General features: G+C 38.2%; 1 protein-coding gene and 1 long non-coding RNA gene across 3 annotated transcripts; one reads left to right on the top strand and one right to left on the bottom strand.

The window, feature by feature from the left end:
- The first annotated feature begins 1,968 nt into the window (after positions 1-1,968).
- LOC101736469 (uncharacterized) lies at positions 1,969-25,619 on the top strand. Of its 2 annotated transcripts, none has more exons than XM_012697502.4 (4): positions 1,969-2,981; positions 15,969-16,065; positions 18,270-18,443; positions 18,765-25,619. In XM_012697502.4, the coding sequence occupies exons 1-4, from the start codon at positions 2,970-2,972 to the stop codon at positions 19,673-19,675; spliced, it is 1,194 nt and encodes a 397-aa protein (XP_012552956.1). In that variant the 5' UTR covers positions 1,969-2,969; the 3' UTR covers positions 19,676-25,619. The 2 variants fall into 2 exon arrangements, with proteins under 2 accessions (XP_012552956.1, XP_004921663.1); XM_004921606.5 differs by lacking the exon at positions 1,969-2,981 and adding an exon at positions 15,046-15,220.
- LOC119629030 (uncharacterized) lies at positions 7,873-12,899 on the bottom strand. Its single transcript, XR_005245130.2, has 4 exons — positions 12,809-12,899; positions 12,357-12,485; positions 10,239-10,428; positions 7,873-8,039 (listed from the first exon to the last, which is right to left on the bottom strand). It is a non-coding gene; the product is annotated as an uncharacterized LOC119629030 (long non-coding RNA).
- Positions 25,620-25,965: the final 346 nt, after the last annotated feature.

A 25,965-nucleotide genomic window follows, 5' to 3' on the forward strand; every position in this document is an offset into this window, starting at 1 on the left:
AAAGGTAATTAGTTCAAAAGTTTATTCTAATTTTAACTACAACTAAACAATATAATATATGGGGTGGTGCCATTGTCAATGGCGCCGATTGAAAATAATTTATTCAGAAAAAATTCTAAGTATTTTGGAACTCCATAATGTATTTTTAACTTAATAAAATACAATTACTCAATGACATCGAGAAAAGCCTGAATGCTAAGTTTCTGACCCGAACCCCAAATTACTCATAACTCAATTATTTGCATGAAATAGTATCAACAACAGATTATATTAGGAGATTATTAAGTTAAAAACTATAGAAAATCACTATTAAGTCAATGTCATACAAAAACGCGAGGCAGACACGAAGAGTTATTTTCTAGACAGTAATAAGGCTTCCAAAGACAAATCGGTTTATCTCTAATGCGATATAGGTATCCAAGCACAGGAAACACACGCCCAATCTGATTTATGGTACGCCTAACTGTTAGACAATTAGGTATTGTTTTATATTCATTGTCGTATCTTTGTTTTTAATTGTATTTTTGGTAGACAAGTAGATCTTCTATAAGATTTTTTTGTCAATTTAAGAGACGTAGTCTTAGTTTGTGAGGTAAAATTTCAATTTACTGTGTAATGCAAATGAAAATTCGACCTCGCCTCTTGAGGTAGATAGGGGCACCATCATTTTCATCTTGTTAAATGACATGCTGACCGTTGACACTATGCTCGTCTGCCTACAAAGACAATAAAAAAATATTTTTTATATCGACATGAAATAAATTCATTATTTAAAATTTTCATAGCACTCGAGGAAATATCCGGTTAAATCCAATTAATATACAGTCAAAACCGTTTACTGCGACATCGTTTAATACAACATGCCGGTTATAATAACCAAAAACAAAGGTCCCGGCTGAATGCCATATGACCGCCTTATTAAAAATATTGCTTTCTACGACATTGGTAATAACGACATACCTCATAAAACGACCACATTTAACTAATATTTCGGAGAATTAGATCGGTTAGAACGACCGGCTAAGCTGTATTGTAAACAATTTGAATAGGTATCCACATTTGTCTTCAATGGCTTTTAAAATCAGGAAAGAAAACAATAGGATTTAGTTTAGTGTAGGGTCTTTTCTAATTCTTAGAATCAAAACACGTGCATGCGGTAGTCAAAGCCCACTTCTTCATATCTCTTCAGTTAGTTTGTTACTTATCTATACACAAGACGCACCAAAACTTTGTGGAGTTATTCGTGAAACTTTCAAAATCTCGCAAAGATAAAGAAAACAAATTAATATTGAAGAAAAATCGCGTATTATGTAAATATATTTTTCCAATAATTCCCTATCGATTTGTTTGTACTTGCACGATACACATTAAACATCACCGGTTGTTACGACTATCGGTTTTTACGACTGAATATGAGCAGTCCCTTCGATGTCGTTATAACAGATTTTGACTGTAGAATGCGTGATAGCGTAGTTAGTCTGTGATGCGATCATAGGTGGAATAATGTTATCAATACATTCATACAATAACACAAATGAGATAAAAAATATCCTATAATAGAGTACCACATTTTATTGGAATCGATTCTTCAATAAACTTGAGACATCAAATTCATATCTCAAGGAGTAACGCGCTCTTATCTCTGTGGACTCAAATAATCGGACAGATAGAAACGTCCGTTCATAATACAAACATAGGATATTAAAAGTATACAGATTCACAAACAAACAAACGAGTACAACAACAGTAAAATGGGCTGTCTTAATGTTATAGAGCGATTTTTTGAGACTACCCTTCTAATTTTCAAAAATAATATTCAAATACAACCTAGTTTTATCTAAACTCAATCAAATGTTCCTTCGAAGTAAATCGCAAGCTTAAATTGTTTCCAACTTACAAACAATAATCCGAATTCTGAGCGTCGCTCCGTCACTAATCCAATATTAGTTGAACGCAGTGTACTCAGCATTAGGCGACAGTTCGTTAGCACCCGACCCAGGTTCGACGAGCTCTGTCTGCGTTCTATCGTCCTCCCCGGGACAAGGACCTCACAAAGTGACCTTAAATGCTGAGGCTATTTTTATATCGAGTCTGGTCAATGCACGTTTAAACATAAATCTTAAGTCAAATAAAGAGACGTAGCAGACATTTTTTTTGTTACTGCATAGATTGGTGGACGAGCTCACAGCCCACTTGGCGTTAAGTGGTTATCGGAGCCTATAGACATCCACAATGTAAATGCCACCACCCGCCTTGATGTGAGTTCTAAAGTCTAAGTTTAGCTACAACGGCTGCCCCACCCTTCAAACCGAAACGCATTACTTCTTCACGGCAGAAATAGGCAGGGTGGTGGCATCTACCCGTGCGGACTCACAAGAGGTCCTACCACCAGTAAAAAACACGTTGGTACAAATACTAACTTTTGTGTCGCATTCAACTTGACTTATAAGCTTATCATGTAAGCGCTACTACCTAGTTGCGTTCAATGGACTACTATGAATGAAAATTTAACGAGTTGTATTATTTATATGAATGTCTCGTAATCGCGCTGTTTGTACTTAAACATTGACGAAATGTACGCAACTATCTGAAACCCAATTAAGTATTGTATTCGTGTACGGAGCTATTATTATAAATATTAATGTGAATTCTGTACCGAACAGAACATCTTGGACGCGAAGGCTTTGAACTAAGCTATCGGGTCCGTTATCTAGGGGACATTATCTAAATAGTGCAATCAGCGTATGTAGCGGCGGGTAGGGTGGCGGGCGGGGGCGGCGTCGAGGAGGTCAGTGTGTCAGGGCGGATGCAGCGGCGGGCGGGCGGCGCAGGCGTGGCGCGCACATCGATCGTCGCCCACGCGCGCACCGCCGCTATCTGCCCCGCGAGTCGCGACGCGTCCCGGGCCCGGCCCACGGCGATGGCGGCGTGAGCTCGCGCCGCCACCGGCCTCCGGCGGACATGCCGCGATGGCCAGAGAGGTAACCTTCCGTGGAGGCTTCGCCCCGATCCGCTTATGTAACCGCGACCGCAGCGCGACCCGCACCGCGCTCCCTCGCCGCCGCCTCGTGCTCTCGGACTCGTTCGTTTCAGTGTCGGACCTGTGCCTGGAGTGATGACTGTGTGCAGCCTTGGGTATCCCGTGCACGACGCTAGCGAGGGCTCCTACCGCAGACACGGCGCCCTCCGTGAAGGGTGTGGAGCCGATTTGGTGTCTCGCTCCTTCCGTACTCGTCGCAAATGCAATCAGGATCTGAATATTCAGGATCTGTATTAATAACTTGGTGTATATTTTTGTCGTCTCGGTGTCGAAAGCTCAAATAATCCGAACAGCCCCACATGCTGATAACACATTACACTTCCACAAACCCCATGTTACCCCATATGACTAGATTTCAGTCTTTTATTTAAGTGCATTAAAATTAACACACCCAAAAAATTTAACCAAACAATCAATTTTAATTCCGTCCTTTTGTTACTACAATACAAAAACGGTATCTTACCTGAGTCATAAGCGCCTTTATAGTCTAATGATTTGTAAGTTATAGGCAAGTATTATTTACCCAACCCGGTCAGTCCCACAGAGCATAGAAATAGATATGGCATTACACATTTTGACAGTATATACTTTATAATAATATATCAACATTATTAATTGAAAATTATTAATAAATAGACTTCCACAAAATTTAATTCGTAAAATATAATTCATTTAGAGAATGTTTGGACATCAGAAGCGGTATTATTTAGGTAGCGATAGTAAATTTTTTAAACAAAAAAGTTTCGAAAAATTCAAATTATGGAATTCGTAATGTATGTATTCGGAACGTCAGAAATAATAATAATGAACATAAAAAATGCAAGATTGACAATAAAAGTATATTTTAATTATTTCTGTGACTTGTGGAAATTGAAATAAACGCTAAATTCGAAATGATTCAGTAATAATTTATTATCGTCTAGTGAAATCCGGTCGCGGTCGACTATGACGACCGCTTATGTGTGAAATCTTTGAAACTATTCGCGCGCCATCTGCCGTAGGATGATGGTACTAGGAGAGAAGCTCTCCCGAAGCGACAACAGATACTGCACCAAGTTTGAACTTAATGGGATGAATGACTTCGGAACGAACGCATTTGGCTTTAGAACTAAACAACTGAGAGACAGCTGTTTACCAACCACTGTTTCAAGTTTTCTGGAATCATATTGTTTTCTTATTACTTAGTTAGGTAAACTAGCTCACGGCTCACACAGTGTTAAGTGGTTACCGGGGCCTGTAGACATCAACAGCGTAAATCAAACACACTGTGACATGAGTTCTAAGTCTTAGTTCTATGATCGATTGCCCCACCATTCACAACAGAATGCATTACTGCTTGGCGTCATCAATAGACTGAATAATGGTACCTATAGTATCTACCCGTGCGTGCTCACAAGACGCCCTGACATGAATAATTCCGCAATTTATAATTTTTGCAGGTTAGATTTTTATTAAACGATGTCATTCCTTTGGTCTGTGGAAATCATTCGTGAACATTTGTTAAGTACGTATTTCATTAGAAAAATTGATATACGCCTGCGGGATTCGAACACCGGTGCATCGCTGCATACGAATACATCTGGCGTCTTATCCTTTAGGTCACGACAACTTCAAATATGTATTATAAATCAGTGTGCTTAGTGCGAGTTTTTTAACGTTCTCGATAGCGTAAAAGTTAACTCAAATTTGTATGGAATCGGAACGTTTGCCTACGTTTGCCGCTAGGGGCGCTGTTCCAACTGCATACAAAATTGGGTTAACTTTTACGCTATCGAGAACGTTAAAAAACTCGTACTAAGCACACAGGAGAGTTCGCCATTGCAATTTTTTTACTGGTGGTAGGACCTGTTGTCAGTTCGCGCGGGTAGGTACCACCGCCCTGCCTATTTCTGCCGTGAAGCAGTAATGCGTTTCGGTTCGAAGGGTGGGGTAGCCGTTGTAACTATACTGAGACCTTACAACTTATATCTCAAGGTGGGTGGCGCGTTTACGTTGTAGATGTCTATGGGCTCCAGTAACCACTTAACATCAGGTGGGCTGTGAGCTCGTCTACCCATCTAATCAATAAATAAAAAAAAAATGCTTTGTTTAGGGTTATACTATTACTCGCAAACAGATCGGCCTCTCTGATATTAAGAGTCGACGATGGTCTTGCCTATGAATGCCACGAAAACAATGATGCATGCTGACACCCGGATATATCTTTAAGCTGTGATTTCATTTACACTAGTGAATAAGAATAATATATGTACTTTAAAAACTGAAAAGTATGTTCAATAGAAAACTGAACTAACAATTTTTTTATTGACGAGACGAGTAGACGAGCTCACGGCCTATCTGTGGTTAAGTAGTTACCGGAGCCTGCGGATTCTGCGGATATTCCACCCTTCAAACCGAGACTTTTTACGGCTCTTACGGCTCTCACAGCAGAAATAGGCAGGGTGGTGGTGGTACCTACCCGTGCGGGCGTACAAGATATCCTACCACCAGTAAATCTTTTTTTTCATCCTGTTGATGCTGCCCAGAATTTAGATCGAAATTATAAAATTAGTGTATCATCATTGGTTTTTCATGGGTGTGAAAATTTTCAAGTTAATCCCAAATATTGAAGTTGAAAACGACGTCCAAAAAGTCCGTTGTATATACAGGGTGTTACAAATACCCATGAAGCCGAAAGGAGGTTAAATGGGGCCTTATAATGAGTCCATTCACAATATTTAAGAACCATAGTAACGGGCTGTATAATATACCCCTAAAAAATTAAAAAATATTATTATTTTCACTGATGTGCAAACCATATATCAGTAAATTTAAAGAGTAAACTATGCATAATGTACCTACATTTCTATTCGAAACAGTTGTAGGACATAGATTGATATAGATTAGAAGATTTGAAATTGACAATTTTTTTTCCAACTTGACATTTTTTAAGCCAGTATTTGAGTATAATGACATCCTTGTATTGAGGTATCACACATTTATGAATGAAAAGTAGAAAAACTTTTAAAGTACACAATTATTAGGTAAAATGGGTACGTAGGCCTTTCTGTTAAATAATCCATGACATAACAGCTTACTAGGGTTGAAAAAATTTTAGGCTTTAATAATTAATTATATTATTACGGGGTATTTTGTAACACGCTGTATGCAAACATACACACTACGATAATGAAAGCGTATTAAAAAGCAGTTGACGACGAAATTGGTTGCTGTCTTTCTTAAATTACAAAACAAATTCCACTGGTTTTATTAAATACTACACACTGCTATTCATTCTATATTATAATCATTTGAGGCGTGTACAGCGTCGTATAACTTTTTAAGGTCACTCTCTATATTTTTATTTCATTTTGAAAACATTTCATTAAAGAAAAGAGCGAATTTAATTTTATTGAAATTTAGAATGTATCCCGTTGCAGCTGTTTCTTCAAAATTAAACGTTCACTAACAAGCTAACAAAATACTGGTAGTTCGGGATATTGATTACAATGTGTCGCGTAGTCATCATAGAACACAAGATATTTGACATTTTCAAAATAGATAAATAAATAAATAACAAGTTCCGATTATTAACTTTTGGACCATCGGTCTACCGAGCTATATAACCCGCTCAGTGGAAGATCTTCCCTTTGACTTTAAGCCTCCCAAAACACTCTCGCACGAGTCGATGCCAGCGCCCTGCTCATATCTGCCGCGAAGCATTAATGCTTTCCGATTTGAAGGATGAGACAGTCATTATAGTAGATTTCAAGTCGTCGTGGCCTAACGGATAAGACGTCCGATGCATTCGTGTTGAGCGATGCACCGGTGTTCGAATCTCAGGCGGGTACCAATGTTTCTAACGAAATACGTACTCAACAAATGTTCACGATTGACTTCCACGGTGAAGGAATAACATCGTGTAATAAAAATGAAACCCGCAAAATTATAATTTGCGTAATTACTGGTGGTAGGACCTCTTGTGAGTCCGCGCGGGTGGGTACCACCACCCTGCCTATTTCTGCCGTAAAGCAGTAATGCGTTTCGGTTTGAAGGGTGGGACAGCCGTTGTAACTATACTTGAGACCTTAGAACTTATATCTCAAGGTATGTGGCGCATTTACGTTGTGGATGTCTATGGGCTCCAGTAACAAATTAACACCAGGTGGGCTGTAAGCATCCAATCATAAAAGCAATTAAAAAAAATTGAGACCTCATCTTTCAAGATGTGTGACGGCATCGTGATGTTATGATATCTATGGGTTTCATTAATCACTGCATACTAGGTGACCGTGAGCTCGTTCTAAGTATTTTAAAAGAAGTTCAAAAAAATACATCAAACTTACCTCGAATACTGAGTAAAATGTACTGCAACATTGCATTACCGTAGCTAGGAAAATTAACCGCACACAAAACTAAGTAATTTCCATAGCACTCTTTCGTGAAGCGCTTTTGAACTCTCGTTAAATAGAAACTGCGACCAGAGTGGCATGAGGCCAGCGCTGGACTTGCGATCTTGATGAAGCATAATAACGCAGGGCTGCGGTTTAATTATAATATTTTTAGTTCATCATCCGAATCCTCGACGGTTTTAATGCTTCCGTTAAATATTAATCTGTTCATAAAGCGGAGAACATTCTATCCCGGAGGACGGGGGATGACTACGGAACCGTTTTAAATGATGGAAAACCGATTGATTGAAAAACTGATAAGCTTGGGGAAAATTGATGGGGAGACGGCATCTGCGCTGTAGCTGGTTTTTATTTACGATTTCTGATGTTGTAGTTGCATATTACGAGACCTAAACTAAGTTGGACTGGAGTAATTGCTTCCGTTTTCATAAATCGTAAACATAAAATGGCAACGACTTTATTATATCCCTGGTACCGGAAAGTGGAGCGTTCTACCATGAGGTGGACCGAAGACCTGTTAAAAGTCGGCGGAATCTGCTGGATGCAGGCTGCGTAGGATCGGTCGTTATGGTGAATCTTGGAGGAGACCTAAGTCCAGGAGAGGACGCCTGAAAAAAAAAAATTCAACACAAACACGCACTATCAAGTATATTATATAATATAGACAATAAGATATACAATTCCAAGAGTATAGTAAAGTCAGTCAATGTTAAAAAAAGCGGAAATATATCAGCAGATTATAAACTTCAGAGTGTTATTTCTATAAGAAAATTTCTGGGTAACCCTCATACAACGCATAACAAAATTTTACTTTAAAAACAATTAGTAATAGTACGTATAGATAATTTAATAATCACTTAGTGACAAATAAAATCCATCATTTTCAACCGACTATTGGCTACTCTCTTTCTCTTTTCCTATGTTAGAGTGATCAGTGGCGTGTGTGAGACACAAATAATCGCTTGTCCTAGACATAGAAGGCCTTTAGCGAAAGCAAAGCGTAGGTATTACAATACAATTATTGAGATTTGCAGCTGATTTTCTTAGGCAGAATCAAAAACCTTTTGTCAACTAATTGAGTACAAATTATTATTCTCTGAAATTTAACATTTTTAATATGACTAATGGAACTGGACTTGACTGGACTGGACACTGGAAACAGACGTGCATTTAAATTCTAAAACAAAATTTACGAAAGCCTTTGACGAAAGCAAAGCGTAGGTACACCAATACAATTGATTGAGATTTTCAGCTGATTATCTTAGGCGGACTTAAGAAACTTTCTGTTTCAAATCTGTGAGTTTAAATTCTGGAAAGGGACGTGCGTTTAAATTCTAAAACCAAAATTACGATACCGTAGCACGAATCCGCGCTGTACGCTGTGCTTTTTGACAAGTTATTTGGTGGAAGACCGGTCATCGTTCTCGTCTAACCCGTCGCTTGCGACGAAGGTCTCGACGAGTAAATTAACCCAACAGACACAGCCCACTGAGTTTCTCGCCGGATCTTCTCAGTGGGTCGCGTTTCCGATCCAGTGGTAGATTCTGTGAAGCACGGCTCTTGCTAGGGTTCGTGTTAGCAACGTCGTCAGGTTTGAGCCCCGCGAGCTCACCTACTAGTTAAGGTTACGCTGAAATAGCCTCTCAAGGCTCTCAGCTTAAGTAGGAAAAAAAAAGGTGGAAGAGCAAAAATTGTTCTGGCAGCGACCGCTTGATGCGCGTCGACTATGTGCTTAGTGTGCAAATTTTGTAACGTTCTCGTTAGCGTAAAAGTTAACTCAAATTTGTATACAGTTGGAACAGCGCCGCTAGCGGCAAACCTAGGCACATGTTCCAACTCCATACAAATTTGAGTTAACTTTTACGCTATCGTGAACATTAAAAAACTCGCCCTAAGCACACCGATCTAACAGAATACCGCGGCCGGTATTTAATTCGTTTTTCTAACCGAATTCTCTTTTCGAGCCACGCAGTCATTCTGAGACAATGGCATCTTCAATAAAAGCCGCCAGTAACACGAATGCTACCTTGAACATTCTTACGTTCTCGATTTGTTTCTTATAACGAACGTATTTAATGATTAACTTTGCCTCTTTAGGGTTCCGTACTCAAATAGAAAAAAAATATATTATTGTTTTTAGTGGGTTTGTTCATTGATTTTTGTAATCACTCAGGTCTTGGGCCGTAGACACCGCCACAGGAGTGGTAAACGATTTAATATTATAATAAATTTCTTAAAGTTTAAATAATATTATTGATAAATAATATAAATACATAATAATAACGATAAGTTTTCTTACAAAACTAGATCATAAGCCGTATAAATATTATATATAAATAATAGCCATATTATAATAAAAAAAAAAGCATTTAATTTTCCCCCTTGGAATGATAATGTATTTTTTTTTCTTTTTTTTATTGCTTAGATGAGTGGACGAGCTCACAGCCCTCCAGGTTTTAAGTGATTACTGGAGCCCATAGACATCTACAACGTAAATGCGCCACCATCCTTGAGAAATAAGTTCTAAGGTCTTAAGTATAGTTACAACGGCTGCCCTACCCTTCAAGCCGAAACGCATTACTGCTTCACGGCAGAAATAGACAGGGTGATGGTACCTACCCGCGCGGACTCACAAGAGATCCTACCACCAGTAATTACGCTAATTATTAATTTTTTTATTATTAAATAAATTATTAAATCATTATTATTAAATTTTTAATAATTATGTGTCTATATAATTTTGTTCATTCGATTTCTTATTCTAAGTACTGTTATTTTCTGTTACTTCGATGTGTGAACTAACTCACCGCTTATCTGGTCTTAACTGGTTACTGGAGCCCGTAGATATCACAACGCTAATACCGTCTCCCACCTTGGCACATGAGGTCGAAGTTACAATTGTCCATTACGATTGCCTCGTCCTTCAAGCATTTCAATGCATTCCTGGCAGTAATCGGCAGTCCGATGGCATCTATTCGGAAAGGCTTACAATACGACCTACAAAAATTACATAATTACACATATTTATAGATTTTGAAAGGTTTAATTTAATTTATTATAATTTAATTCACAATATTATCTGTTCGTCGCACAAATAGTTCGCAAACACTTGTTAAATACCTATTACCTAAATAAAACTACATATTATATTTTCTAATTAAACATAATTAAATGAAATAAAAAATCCTCGAGAAAATCTAAGAAAATACAATACGTATTTCCATTTAAAAATTGGTACCATCTATAACTTTTAACTGCATAGTCCTATCCGTTGATAGTAAAAGATCGCACGTGCATCTTAATCCTACATGTTCAGTTTATGTCAAAGTAAAGTATTACATTATTCCTTTTTTCGCTTCACAAAACGGTTACCATACGCTCTGAATTCACATTATGTACTACTCAGGCGAAAGCGAATCAAACGTATCACAAATCGCCCCAAATTAATATATCACTCACTGTCAAGCCATTTTTAGACTCAATGAGCTTCAGGTGCTGCATTGAAACTGATTGAGGAAAAATATGTCTTAGTATTTACTCTTTCATCCCACGCACAGGTGTGCTGTCGATAATCCCACAGATGGATTCCATTTTCCGTAATTACCCGTGCTCTGGGCCGAACGTGGATATCCGTTGAAAACGTCTTTGTATTTATTTATAGATCAGTTCCACTTTTTCCTGTATATGGTTTTTTCGCGGAAAAGTCTATGGTTTTTTTTTCTTTTTAGTTGTTGAACAAAGGAGATATCGAATAAGTCTATGGAAAGCATACATTAAAAGACATGTCTCTCAATTTCTGTAACGACCACCGGATCTTACAAAGTACAAATAGAAAAATATTTGTTCACGTTAGACAGAGGCAGGCGGATAGAATTTAAAAAGTAAAATATTTATGGAAGTTTGGTAATAAGAGTTTATTCTACAAAGCAGAATATTAAAAAAATTATGAAAGCGTTGAAGCATATGCATATTTACTGGTGGTAGGACCTCTTGTGAGTCCGCACGGGTAGGTACCACCACTCTGCCTATTTCTGCCGAGAAGGAATAATGCGTTTCGCTTTGAAGAGTGTAGCAGCCGTTGTAACTATTTTATTTTATTTTATTTGGAAGACAAACAGTGAACTTAAACTATATTAAATCTAACCTTACAACTAAACACCATTTAAATGTCTCCGCATTATACTTAAGACCTTAGAACTTATATCTCAAGGCGGGTGGCGCATTTACTTTATAAATGTTTATGGGCTCCTGTAACCACTTAACACTAAGTAGGCTGTGAGCTCGTCCACCCACCTTAGCAATAAAATAAAAATAAAAAATCTTGGTTTACGGAATTTAACATTACAGAGTTTTAACATTATTCAATATTTTCTGCTGAATGTTAGTAGGCGGTACTTTTGTTAGGTTAGTGTGGTCTTCACCAGAAGTACCTTGTACTGCATAGTCTATAGAGCTGTTATTACCGAAAAATAATTACACCTCTAAGTTGGGTGGCCAATTGAATGAACAGATACAACCTAAATATTGTTCTTTATTTCGTCTCTTAGACGAGTGAACAACCTTACTTAATTATATTACTTAAAAATAGACACCACAATGTGAATACCGCTTTAGATACAATAGGTACAAAAGCGAAATGATGCCAATTGATTGAATAGGTATAGTCTAAATATTTTTGTTCTTTCTTTGGTACCCTAGAGGAGTAAACAAGCTCACGGCCTATTTGATACGAGATAGTCAATACGAAAAATAGAAAATAGTCATAAAAACGTGAATACCACCTTGAGGTATTAAATCGAAATCTCGATTGTGCTGACCCACCCTTTCAGCTGAAAAAAAAACAATTACTATGCAGAAGTAGGAATATAAGTTCGAGTTTACAATTCGCCCTACCACCAGCAAAGTATGTTCACATATTTTCCTACCTTAATCTGTAATCCCCAGCGCCGTAGTTGCTATCATAATTAATGGGCACCCCTATCTTATCTCTTGTAGATGCAATGCAATTTTGCATTCCAGATGATAGGACAACAATTATGTAATTACTGCAACGGCTAAAAATCAGGTCGTCCATTTAAATTTTCAAATGCCTCCGTCTCAATTTTCTTTAGTCATAGTGGCCACTTATAAAAACAAATAAGACCTGAAGACAACCGTAATATGTAACCAATAATCTTTTTTACTTTTCATATTACTCTTTTCAGTACTAACAGATGCAACTTAATCAGACTATTGTGGGATCTATAATTTTAAAGATAATGCTACTGCTAAGTCGTGTACTAATAGGTTAGCACTTGTATACTGAATAATGGCTAAACTGACTGTGGTTAAGTTTAAAACCATAAGTTACATAAAGTTTTCGTTTTTTAACGCTTACTCATACTAGTGTGTGGCCACTGCATTGATCGATGATGAATTTAAAAAAACTCAATTATCAACGGAGCCGTAATTTTTTATACCAACGCCGCCATACTTGCAAATTTTACCCGCGAACGCTTATGTCAATTCGTGTCAAATTAAATCATTTATGGTAATCTGTGTGGTGGTTGTGACCTCGCTCTGTGTTTGTACTTACCTCTTTAGTTTTTTTTTTTGTCACAAGTTCCTATTACTTTTTACTACACGTATACCCACATAATCATAATATTTTTTTCAACTCATACTTTATAAGTAAATACTTATTGGTACGCATTGTACGTATAAACAAAATTCTAATAAAATACTGATGGCGTTTTTTTTTTTTATTGCTTAGATGGGTGGAGAGCTCACAACACACCTGGTGTTAAGTGGTTACTAGAGCTCATGGACATCTACAACGTAAATGCGCCACCCACCTTGAGATATAAGTTCTAAGATCTCAGTATGGTTACAACGGCTGCCCCACCCTTCAAACCGAAACGCATTACTGCTTCACGGCAAAAATAGGCAGGGCGGTGGTACCTACCCGCGCGGACTCACAAGAGGTCCTACCACCAGTAATAAATTTTCAAATGTACTTTGTTCTTGTTGTTCGACAAAAAAAAACCTTTATCCGTCGTAGTAAAACAGGACATGATACAATTTGAAAATAATACAAGATGGGTTATTCGGTATTAGAGAAACACTTTTAATTGCCTAGAAAAATGAAATAACTCATTGTTAGGCAATTATTAAAAAAAATTAAACAACATTTGTTGGCATAAACGATATATTAAAAAACTTAAAATTAACTAAAATATTACCATAATATTATATTACATTGATTTAACACAAGGTTTATGATTTATTTTACACTTGAATCCAGTTATATTAGATAAATCGATGAAAATTAGTTCATTATTTCGATTCAATCGTGTCTTCTTGTTTGAAGAGTATAGTAGCTGCTAATCTAACACAATAGGAATAAATCCTTTGTCTAAAGGTACGTGGAACATTCACGGTAACATACATATGCAGTATATGGTATAGGCTAAACTGCATAGGATAGTGACCTATCCGTTCTAATTAAAAATATTCTCACTCCCGGATGAAGCTCACCAACTCTAGCAAGACTTGTTAAATATCCGGTTTGAGTGAAGGGAAATAAAATAGGCATAATTAAATTGTTGCTGATGTTGGTATAGTCGCTTTGAGCGGGTGTTTCATCTCTAGCTTCAGAGCTGGATTATGGAATCCAAACATCTTAGGATATTAGGATGTGTTCTATAACAAGTTTACCGTACCGTATAATTGTTCGAAATATAAGAATACTTATAAAAATGGCAATTTTTTTAACTCAACTTGAAACTCCAATACCACAAAACGATGACTCTGAGAACACCTAGCCACCATCTTGCTACGTGCTACGTTGCTTACTATTCCTGCTATTTATAAAATAAAAATACATATATCCAAAAATGTAACCAATAAATTTTACTATAAGTTGACTGATTGTGAGTTAAGTACAAAAAAAAAACACCCAAAGCTGTTGGTTGTTATAGCCCAACATCATCCAACACGTGTGGTAATTGGGCTACGACCCGCCCGTAGCACCGCGCATTCGTAGCTCTCGCGTAGACCCGCGACTCAGACTTGAGCACAGTTATTTTATGTACTTTAATGTGTGGGACTGACTCTAATTTGTGGCTAGATAAGAGCTGATTTTTACAGAACGATCAGCATATTATCTGGAAATAGTGTTCGCGTAGTCATCAAAACGCAAGTATTAGCACCGACATCGCAAGATTTTGAGAAATATTTATCTCTTGCATTTTCTCTATAGTTTTGTAATTCTCATTAATTTATTACGAATACATTTCGAACTATTCTGTCAGCAGTAGCTGGTAGTTTTATGACAAGTAACTACTAATTTTATAACTCTACAGTGCAACCAATGTGGGCATTTATTCCATGACACATAAGTTTCAACTCAAAAATTTTGTATTACTTAAAAGCCTTTACTTTCCGTTTGAATCGTTTGGAAAGTGCATCAACGGCAACGCTAATTTCAAGATCTTACGGCATCAAGAGATTACGGGTTCTCGCTGCAGTGCGGGGCCCGGGCGGTGCGGGGCGCGCGGGGCAGTCGGTGAGGTGCGGGGGTGCGGGGGGCGAGGCACGCGACCCGGTCACGACTCGCGCCCAGTGCGGCCGCCGCGCTCCGCCGGCGCGCATCGCGCCCTCTCTGTTACACATATAACCTCAACACCGCAAATCGACACTCAGTTTACACCTTCTCCATCGTTCTTTTATCGCATGTGGGCCGCTGCGGGAAAACCGTTGTCTTCGTGCACTAGTGTGCTCTCGAAAAATGATAGTCGAGATACAGGAGGTATGTCAACGCTTTATGTCGAACTTATCACAGGAAGACTTCGGTTCCGTTGACGGCGTCGTAATGGGTTTTATGTCTCTACGTGTGTCGGTGCTCGCGCCATGCCACAGTTTTTATTGAGTGTTTGTTATGGCTTTGAGTTCACGATGATTTCAAATGAAGTCTTGAGATTTTTGTACAGTCTAATATTCATGTTTCGAGAATATAGTATAAAATGTTGTGATATTGGTATTATCAAGGCAGCGAGTGGGTCCCTGTTTAGATTAAAGATCGTGCAGGACGATGTCAGTGGGTCAACGCACAGTGCGTGTGGGGCGGGGCGAGTGTCAGGGCATCGCGGCGCGAGAGGGAGCGAGGGGCGCGTGTCAACGGGGCGCGGGGCGCTCCGAGGTCGCTCGGGCGTTGCACCGTTGCAGCCGGTGCAAGTGCTACGAACGGGCTACTACACCGTAGCTACTCTACGCCGTAGCTCATCTGGGCCAAAATGATGTGTAGTTCATATCCCCGGTCTGGGATATTATGTTAAAACTCATTAATTTCATTATTAAAGTTCTGATTAAGACAGATTGAATAATTTAATCATCATCAGAGTCATTTAGAAGTATATAACTAAGTTTTGTTTTTCAATTAATTTGAGATTATTTTACTACAGAACTCATCTTATTTAAAATTTGTTACGTTGAAGTTTTCCTACTGTACCTTGTATGAAAATACTAAAATATTTTAATGCTTTCGTGTAAATTTTTAGGAGGTTAGAGGAAAGAGGCCTTTCAAGATATGGGACAGTTCGCGAAACGTGAGGAAGGGACTGGTAGTCACTAGTTTTGAGGAATTAATACACAGAGGTACGTACATACATCGGACCTTTGGAATGGAAGTGGCTTATACCAAAATTCTTGTTTATTAGTAAACGCCAAAAATGTAATTGAAGAATTGTAATTTTTCAGTTTTGATTATAATACTTTAAGCCTTAAAGCGCATATCTTAAAGATTAAAGTATTTGCTTGATTTAAAAGAGACGGAAAGTGTACTTTCTTTTCTAACTAAAATTATTTATTAATTAAAATTTCATCAAACTGATAGAATACATGTTTATAAGTCGTTCAGAGTATAAAACAAATTTTTTTTTAGTTAAGTCACTCCAATTCTAAATATACAATATGTTTACTGCTTTAAAAACCATAATTTTAATTTTAATCGAACGTGCATCGTCCCAACATTGTAAGTACTACTAAAAGTGTTAGTTGAATTATTTGTATATGTTTAAGCATTTTATGCAACTTGTCCGGTCATTGTTCTCGTCGAACCCGTCGCTTGCGACGCAGGACTCGACGAGTAAATTAACCCACAGACACAGGTCACTGAGTTTCTCGCCGGATCTTCTCAGTGGGTCGCGTTTCGGATCCGGTGGTAGATTCTGCGAAGCACTGCTCTTGCTAGGGCTAGTGTTAGCAAATTATCTCAGGTTGAGTCCGTGAGCTCACCTACCCGTCCGGGCGTAGCTGGAATAACCTCTTAGCCTACCAGCGAATAGGTAGGGGAAAAAAAACAGTATACAAACCGTGTTGGGTATGTTCCTTCCTACGTATTCCCTGCTCCTACTTTCCTCCTACTATCATTGTTTCATATATTTTTTATTGCTTAGATGGATGGACGAGCTCAACAGCCCACCCTGTGTTAAACGGTTACTGGAGTCTATAGACATCTACAGCGTAATTGCGCCACCCACCTTTAAATATATGTCCTAAGGTCTCAGTGTGGTTACAACGGCTGCCCCACCCTTCAAACCGAAATGCATTACTGCTTTACGGCAGAAAAAGGCCTACGCACGGGTAGGATGGTACCTACCCGTGCGGACTCACAAGAGGTCCTACCACCAGTAAATTTACTCAGTCAGAGTATTCTCACCTTATTATCGTATTTAACTGTCCCTAAAACTTCTAAAATGAGCAACGTTTATTGGGCCCGGTGAGGTTCTTGTTTAAAGAGAACTGAAAAGAATCCTCACTAGTAAGCATTAACTTGAGTATGCTCCTGCAATTATTAATGTCCATGATAAATACGTCAACCAATTACAAGCTTTCAAGACCGGTTCAAACCGATTTAGTTTATAGAATAAATAATAAATTTAGGGTTATTAAAAAAAAGGTTAATATTTTTTTTAATTGAATGATGATTATACAATGGATAAGCGAATCAATGGATTGATTCATAATTTTGGTTTACGAAATAGAATTGATCCACTGCAGTAGTCTGTGTACTGCTTCTGCGTGACGATACTTCGTATCTCGATATCGAGTACACATGTTCGGAAGATACAGAAGTAGCTCGCACTAACATATATTTGGACAGATATTTTACCAAACTGCACCAAACGCGCATTAATTTGCCAGAAAATTCTTGTAGCTTCTGTGCCTTTCTTCAATTCCAGGATCAGTTTCTAATGTATTCATAATAGGTACATACGTAGCATGCTTACTACAAAAGTTGTAGCACTTAGTATCTTGGTTCGCCGTTATAATATAAAGTTTAAATTTCCCGATTTTTTTATTTCTGTACTCACCGAACATAAATTCCCTACTGGTATCCCAGAATTTCATAGGATATCTTTGAACTTAAAAAAAATCGTAGTATTTATGGACACTAATAAATATATTAGTAGGTATCCTCCATAGAGCTGTTTAAGCTTAAAGGGTTTTCTTTTAAATCACCCGTCCGTATCGGTTTACGAAAATAACCTTAATATAACCGAAATAACTAGTCAATAAGTCACTGTCGAGTGAGACTCCAAAAGCCACACGTAAAGTAAACCCTGGAACGAGCAAGAGTTAACAACTTAAAACGGGTCAATGAAATTAATGGCTCCACTACACCTCTGAACTGTTGATAAACTGGACCGCGTGCCCAGTTTGTCTTTCAATCTCGTCGGAAGCACTGGTGCTTGCGCGTCGCTGCTTTAACACTAAATTACAGAAACTTAATAGAAAAAACAAGACGTAACTTATTTTTAAGTTTTAAAAATTAATTTTGTTATTTCTTCAATTAATAGGTAAAGAGAAATTATCGGTAGCTGCGAGTGAGCCAGTGAGGTTAGTGCTAGAGAGCGACGGAACTCAGGTGGAAGACGGCGACTACTGGAGGACCTTACCGCCTAACACTGTCCTGCTTCTGCTGCGGCAAGGGGAGCGCTGGTACCCCACAGGCGTCGATGTCATCAAGGCTGGTAAGTCTTCACATTTGATCCCGCTCTCTTGTGCAATATAAATTATATTTTAAAATTCTTCCAAATAAATTAATTAACATATAAATAAATTTATTATTCCTCCGAATAGCAGTTCAACCTATTAAGTCTGAAAGCAGGTCAACTGTATTTTCCCTGTGAACTGGAATATTCATAGACTCCAGACACTAAAAATAGTCAGTCGGCGGCTGGTCGATACGAGGGATCCGAGCGTGGATATCTCGGTCAAAGGTTCCCTACATTTTTGCGATGCAAATTTATTTTGGACGCACCTACAATTAAGTTTCTTCATCAAATTTCCAGCGATATCAGCCATCCCGAAGATAGTATGCGAGACGATCCACGCGCTGGAACTGCACGATGAGACGCCTTCATGGAAGATCATGGACAACAAGGGGCGCGTCACGGTGGTGCTGCACTGGGACCAGCGGCCTGCTGCCTCGCCGGCCGCGCGCTCTCCTTCCCGCCAGGCCAAGCCTGACCGGCGACCCTCGCTCGTGATCCAAACGTCGTTAGATCGGCCGCCGCCCCCACCCCCGCACATCACCGTCGTGAACCACGACGAGCCGGGCCCCGCCCCGCGCCGCCTGTCGCGCGCGTCCGGCTCCCTCGAGCACGTGCACACGGCCGAGTGTCGCGCCGCCCCCACCTCACCGGCACGTCCGCCCCCCGACGAGTGCGACTTCCATTGCTGCGCGCTGCACGAGGAAGGACGCCGTATCGCTGTGCATAAAAGCGTTGCCACCTCGCCCATCCAAGACGCACAGCCGCGAGCGTCACCCCAAGGACGACCCAAAGGACACGTGCGCTTTTTGGACGCGGAATCTGCTCGAAGAGGAGATCGAGATTCTTCGGAAAGCGAAACCGAAAACACACTCGTCGAGGACGAAGCCGTCACGTCCGAAAAATTTCTCTTGCTCATCGACCAACTCAGCGTAGACCAGAAGCGGCATCTCACCATCAAAGACATCGGCATAATCCTCGAGCGGCTCAGTTCGAAGATCCTGGATGTGGAGAGGCTGGACCGCGAGTCTGAGTCGGACGACTGTTACAACTGGACGATAAAAGCGACAATCAGAGGTGACGCTCTGCGGGAGCTGGGAGTCATATACAACGGCAACTACTATGCGATCAGCGAGCATCCTGGCTACCGGGAGGAGAACGAGGAGGCCGGAGACGAGGGCGAAGAGGAGGAGGAGGAAGACCGGCTCTGATAGGGTCTGTGCGGCGCCGGCGTGCCCGCCGCCCTGCGCATGGCGCTGTGCCGCATGGCCGCGCGCTCGCCGTCGCCGCACTGCGCCCGCCAGAGGACCGGTCGACCACTAAAGACTTACTACGAAATTGATCGTGAGCCCGCCTCGCGCCAGGCTGCGACCTAGTTAATAAGTAGCGAAATTATTATAGGTGAAACTGACTTCCTCTCGGTCTGCGAAGACTCGGGGTCGCACCGGCATCGCCCTGCACTTGTATCACACCCGAGTCACGAGAACACGACAGCACTGTCTAATCATCGAGATGTTCAATCTTAGAAACTTATATTAAAAATAATATTAAAGTTAGTCGAACGGAATGCGTTTTAGCGGCGAGTCGCGATCGCCCTACCAATCTATCACAGATGTCAATTCCAAATCACTATTATAGTTTCATCCAAGCATAGAAAAGCATGATAAACTGTTAGACTGTGTCGAACAAAACTGATTTCTTAGTTTAGACGTTTTCTTAATGTTCGAAAACGACAAACAGCATATTTCCAAACGCTTAACTAACAATTACTAATAAAAAAGAAATCGATTTAGAAGCAAAGGGGAAAATGGTACATAACCGTTTTATCTTTACTTATTCATAAATAGACTTACTGTGTCACTTCGTGGCCCTGTCGCGACCCTGGTCGCCGGGCCTGGTACTGAGGTCTACATCGCGACCGCCGCCGTGCTCAGAGCGCCGCGTGTCTATCGGAGTAAGACTCGCAAACCACCGAACATCGGCCGGCAGCTCTGCACAGTTTTGCATGCGGATGAATTTGCTCATTGTTTCCATAAATTCACGGTAGAATTATGATGAAAGGTTTCGTGACGTCAAATAGCAAGTATACACGTTCCTTCGCGAGTCAGACTTGTCTCGGATGAGTAACTGAGAGAACGCGTAACGTAAAATATTTGTAATAGATGATATGAAAATTATATAAAATAATAATTCAATGTTATAAAAGAGGTTGTATCTAATGCCGCGGTCTTATTGCTCCGCGGCTCAGTCGTCACTGAGTCGTCACCGTGTCGTCGCTGTGTCGTCACCGTGGCGAACGCGACGCAATATAGAATTAGGTAAGTTCTTGTACTTATTAGATCTATGATATTGTAGTTAAAGTACGTATTTATAATGTTTTTTTAATTTTTGTATAGTACGAAATCGTGAAGGATACACGAAATTAAATGTATTATATTAATAATAATGGAAGATTTAATAAGTTTTACATGCCCCGGCGAGGGTTTCTTAATTGTATAGTTAAGATTATTGTGACGCGATTTGAATCTAACTTGACGGAGCGTTTTGATGTCTTTTTGATTTCGGTACTTATTTAATTTCCAATTGTTTGATGTATGTCTGTACAGTTCATAAGCTATCCTATAATTTTAAAATTAATTTAAGATCGGCTCGTTTTGCTCTTAATTAATTCCGGTTCGTGATTCCGAGATAACAGCTTCCTCCGCTGTGATGAGAATAAAATAGTGCGTTAAGGTCCGCATTGTTTGTGCTCTATCAATGTACAGCTGTTTTTTGGAAACGAATAATATAGAAAAGTTTATGGCTGAAGAACGTTCGTGACAGCGTATCGATTAAAAATAATAATTTAAATCAAGATACATTTCTTGATATGTTCACCGGCCTGCCCAGAAATGGAAACAAAATAGATCAATAGGTTCCAAAGAAATGTATTACGAACGTAACATTTAGCAAAGACTGTCCGAAACATGAGGGGATATTCTACAGCGATAGGTACGTGCTTTAATTAACTTGACGCTAGGTGAATTTTAGTAATTTCAAGAGTCGGTTTATTGATTGCTTTCTACGTCGTCCGTGATCACGAAAACTGATATAGTATTCGGAGATAGCACGGTAAACGTATTTAAGATCAACTTTCCCGACACCAGTTTTTAGTTTTCGGATTTCTCCGAAATATATACTTGTACTTATTGGCTTTCATTATAAATAAATGCTCAATGAAATACATTATCGTACCCCTTATTGATCGAACAGATTACATTGCAATGTTTTATTACTGTGTGTTATGATGTAAATTTAGTATCATTTGTATATTAATCTACATCTAAATGCCTATGTTCTGAATCGGAATCCATCATGTGTAATTATCAAATTGTATAATATTTTTAATAAATTTTCGCTTTTGACGAGCCGGCTTGCTTGAAGTCATGAGAACCAGATTGATCTAGAGTTATTATCAATGCCCGTTTGTATGGTACGTGTAGTAGCAATGTTCATTAAGATGAATTGTTCAACAACAAACAGAAAATAAAGTGCTCAGATTGAAGACGTTGTGGCGGCATCTGTCAAATATCTTACGTTTGGATGATGGCTACCCACCACATCGTAATATGTGCAACTTGGATTAACGATGAAACTTACGTCTCGATTCTATTTAAAACAAAACAAACTGCTTCAGTCAAGACATTTCATCATTGACTACATACAACATAGAGTATAAATTTGAACCTTTTAATTAGCATCTTAAATCATAATTTATAACTTAGGTCCTTCTGGTTGTCACGGCAGATGTTCGATTTTGATGTTTTTGATGTAAAAAAAAAACCTTAAATACCTAAGTGTAGTTATTTTTTTATTCGTTTTCGGAAAAGTTATTTGTCCTAATTCATAATGTTTCTTGAAAAACTTCGAATCGAAGTTAAGAAAAGTGTTAGTGCGTTATTTATTTCGAGACTGTCGCTAATAAGATTTAGAGACGCGAGCGGCAGGAGGCGAGGTGAAAAGTGAGGTTATTTTTTTTCATTTTTCACGATAATTTTCAAATATCAAATAAACGTTTTTAAGTGGATTAAAATGATAACAAGTTATTTACTTGGGAGCTACTTCACCTGATAATGATCAGAAAAAAAACATTAACTGAATATAAATTTCATAGACAATTTAGTCTTTTTCTAATTTTAGTAAACGACACAAGACTTTTGTTACCCCAAAGCAATTTCGATTTTTTTGTTCCGTATTCATTTCGACATCAAAGCGACAATCCTATGATTATATTAATATTGTTTTCTTGGTATTATAATAATATATACCTTAAGTATTATTGTTTGACATTGCTTTTGGAAGCATTTCATCATATTACCAATTTTGTCTATACAGGCAAAGATAATATTTTCTAGATTTCTGCCTTTCGAACTAAATGTATGTATCATATTGTGTTGTGTCATATTTTTTATAAACCTCATCTCGCCGGAATATTAAAAGTTTTTCTCGAATAAAAATTGTGAAGTGGCTGAGTTTTACGGAAGGTACATGAAGATAAAGTTTCAAAAGGTCGCATGTCTGTCAGAATTATCGTATTAAAGTAATCTTGTGTATCGTCATGTTGACTGATTTGTTTCTCGATTAATTATAATTTGTGCCAAATTATATTTAAGAAAAAAAATACATGATCCTGTTAATATATCGAATTTATAATTAGTTGTTCCAGAAAATCAATAACAATAACTATAACTAGTCTTAAAATTCACGACTTGTAATTTCACAATTACCCAATGGTTTAGTTGACTTGTAACTCATTTAAAAAACAAATCACATTACTACAAAAAAAGAAACAGATTATTTGTTAGTTTAGAGCATTTTACAGTAGATATTGGTATTAATTTGTGAACCACTTTACAATAATTCAATCAATTGAATGAAACACCATTGTGAATTTTCATATTATTAATTAAAATATTGTTCATAATATCACGGTTACGCACATTTGATTATAGGGACAAGAAATTGTTTTAAATGTTGTTTTTTTTTTAATTAAGAAAATCGTTTAGAGGCGGATTGAAGTTTAGATGTTCATTTTGAAGCTTTCGTGGCCTAACGGACAAGGCGCCGGGCTTATTCAGCAAAGCTGCAGCTTTCAAGACGTAGCTTTTTTTAACACTGGGAAACTGTTTACGGATACCCGGCCACGGGGATACCGGGCCAGGTTATGTCGGACTCCGGCGCCTGCACAGAACAAGAAGGAGTGGCCGGGAACCGAAGTCCTCGTCCTCTTCCAATTGATCCTAAGAGACTACGCTGCTACCTGATACATGGTCACGAATGACTCTCACAATAAAGCGATGACGTAATCAAATCGAACTCACATATTTATGAATTCGGTATATAGGACCTACATAAATCGCAGCTCTTCTGATGTTAAGCAGTCAGTGTTTGTAGACCTCATAGGCGCTGGTTCGAACAGTATCGCATTCATAAATTTTGTATGGATAGTTCGTGACACGTATTATTGTGTGTGATATTGTTATCAATGTCGGTAGCTTTTTTTCTTCACGGAAGCAGGAAGCTTGATATGAAGCTTAAATTAAATTCAAGCCAATTTGTTAAAACACCTCAATAATAGAGATGAAGAACTTGATCGGAATGTAATTTCATATCTTTTCATTTCTCTGAACAATGCCGCAAGGACTCAAAGCTTCAAGTAGATATTAGAAGACAATTAAACTTTCTGTTCATTGTTTTTTATCCGTATTTTCTTGTAGTAGAACGAGCAGACGAGCTCGGGTTAACCTGGCTATAAAAAAACACATTTCACGGCTTAGATGCAGATACAGAACCCGCGAAGACTCACAATAGGTTCGACCATCATGTTATTTCATTAATTGTGAAGGTTGGATCTCAATTTTAGTATAACAATACCATTGATATATGGATCTATTTCGAAAAGTCTCTGGTACTTAATACAAAAAGCACACAAGACACGCCCACTCGTCTACAGCACAGAAAGTGTAACAGCAACTCAAAGAGGCCATGGTCACATACGCATTTCATATGAACAATAGCCAGAAGCATTATATTCACGTTGACTATAGGGAGTTCTTAAATCAGAGGTTATACAATTAATATACGTAATAAAAATTTAGATACAAGTATCACATGAAACATTACCATAAATAGTTAAGGCCTATTCAATAATTAAAGTACAACAAAATTTCATTGCTGCATTAACATATTCTGAATTCGTGCATGTTTTTATTTAATATACGGATAAATATACAATTTATTATATAGCAAAATATATTCATAGTTATAATGTTTTCATACCAAAAGCGGGTCTAGTTTAATTTTTAAAATAACGGGGCTGATGATAATTTTGACATGTGAAGATTATTACATACTAACTTCTTCTAACCAATTAAATCAAAAGAATGTTTTAAAATACTAAATACTCAAAATACCCCAAAATATAAATTAAATAGTAATGTTATAAACGGATACTTCGTGTCGGTGGCAGATTTTCTCTCCTATTTTAATTAAGTTCAAATAAATTGAAGGCTGTGCGTTTTATGATCTCTGAATATATTTTTTTCGTTAGTAATATTCGTCATTGTTAAATAAAAGAGTAGGTACATAATATTTTTTATGTACGGAAAGCTGTTTAGTTAGTTCCTTAAAAATGTACACGATTTATAAAAATAAATGCAAAATACAAGTTCTGTTTTTTTACCGAAGTAAATTGAAAAGTAAGCTAACATAATAATAGATTTATCTACTATACTATTTAGTCTGCCATAAACCATAGATCACTCAGATTTTTCTATTCACAAAAAAAGGAAGTAGTAAAACGAATATTTGCATTTACAATTGAAAATACACGATCAGGAACAGAATAGGATATATTAAAATATCTCCACGACTGCATTTAACATTTTACACAACGTAATTTGGTTTCATTTATTATATAAATAAATATACAGACGTCAGAAACCGAAAGAAAACAGTAGAAAGTATTGCTTGGATATTAATAATGTGAGCTGATATTTCAAACTTTATTTTTATACGTGTCGATTGTGTGAAACCAATGAACCAGTTTGTGTTAACGATAACGGCGTACCGGAAACTTCACTGCCACTAATTTAAAAATAAAAATATTGGAAACGATATTAGTTTTATTTTTCATCGTCGTACCACAACCCCTCAACCTTGAGCCGCACGCCGTAGAATACTGAATAATCATAAGCCTATAGCAGTCCACTGCTGGACATAGATCTCTCAAATTTCTTGCCACTGAATACTGAATAGTGACTCTTAAATAGTTGCATTCAGAATTATGAATAGCGTGTAATCATGGCTCCAAGCGACATTTTGAACAGCATTTTTTTTAAGCCTACCCATGCTGATAGCCTTGAGAGGCTATATCAGCGTCACCCTAGCGTGTAAGGGAGTTCTCGGGGCTCAAACCGGAGGTGCTGCTAACACTGGCCCTAGCAAGAGCAGTGCTTCGCAG

This window comes from Bombyx mori, chromosome 10, assembly GCF_030269925.1.
Source record: "Bombyx mori chromosome 10, ASM3026992v2".
NCBI classification, from domain to species: domain Eukaryota; kingdom Metazoa; phylum Arthropoda; class Insecta; order Lepidoptera; family Bombycidae; genus Bombyx; species Bombyx mori.

What these genes read in the sequence shown, in the direction of transcription:
- LOC101736469 (XM_004921606.5), top strand. Translation starts at nt 15,200, where the DNA reads ATGATAGTCGAGATACAGGAG. An exon ending in TGAGGAATTAATACACAGAG is followed by an intron (nt 16,066 to 18,269) that starts GTACGTACATAC and finishes TTCAATTAATAG; the next exon opens with GTAAAGAGAAATTATCGGTA. An exon ending in CGTCGATGTCATCAAGGCTG is followed by an intron (nt 18,444 to 18,764) that starts GTAAGTCTTCAC and finishes TCAAATTTCCAG; the next exon opens with CGATATCAGCCATCCCGAAG.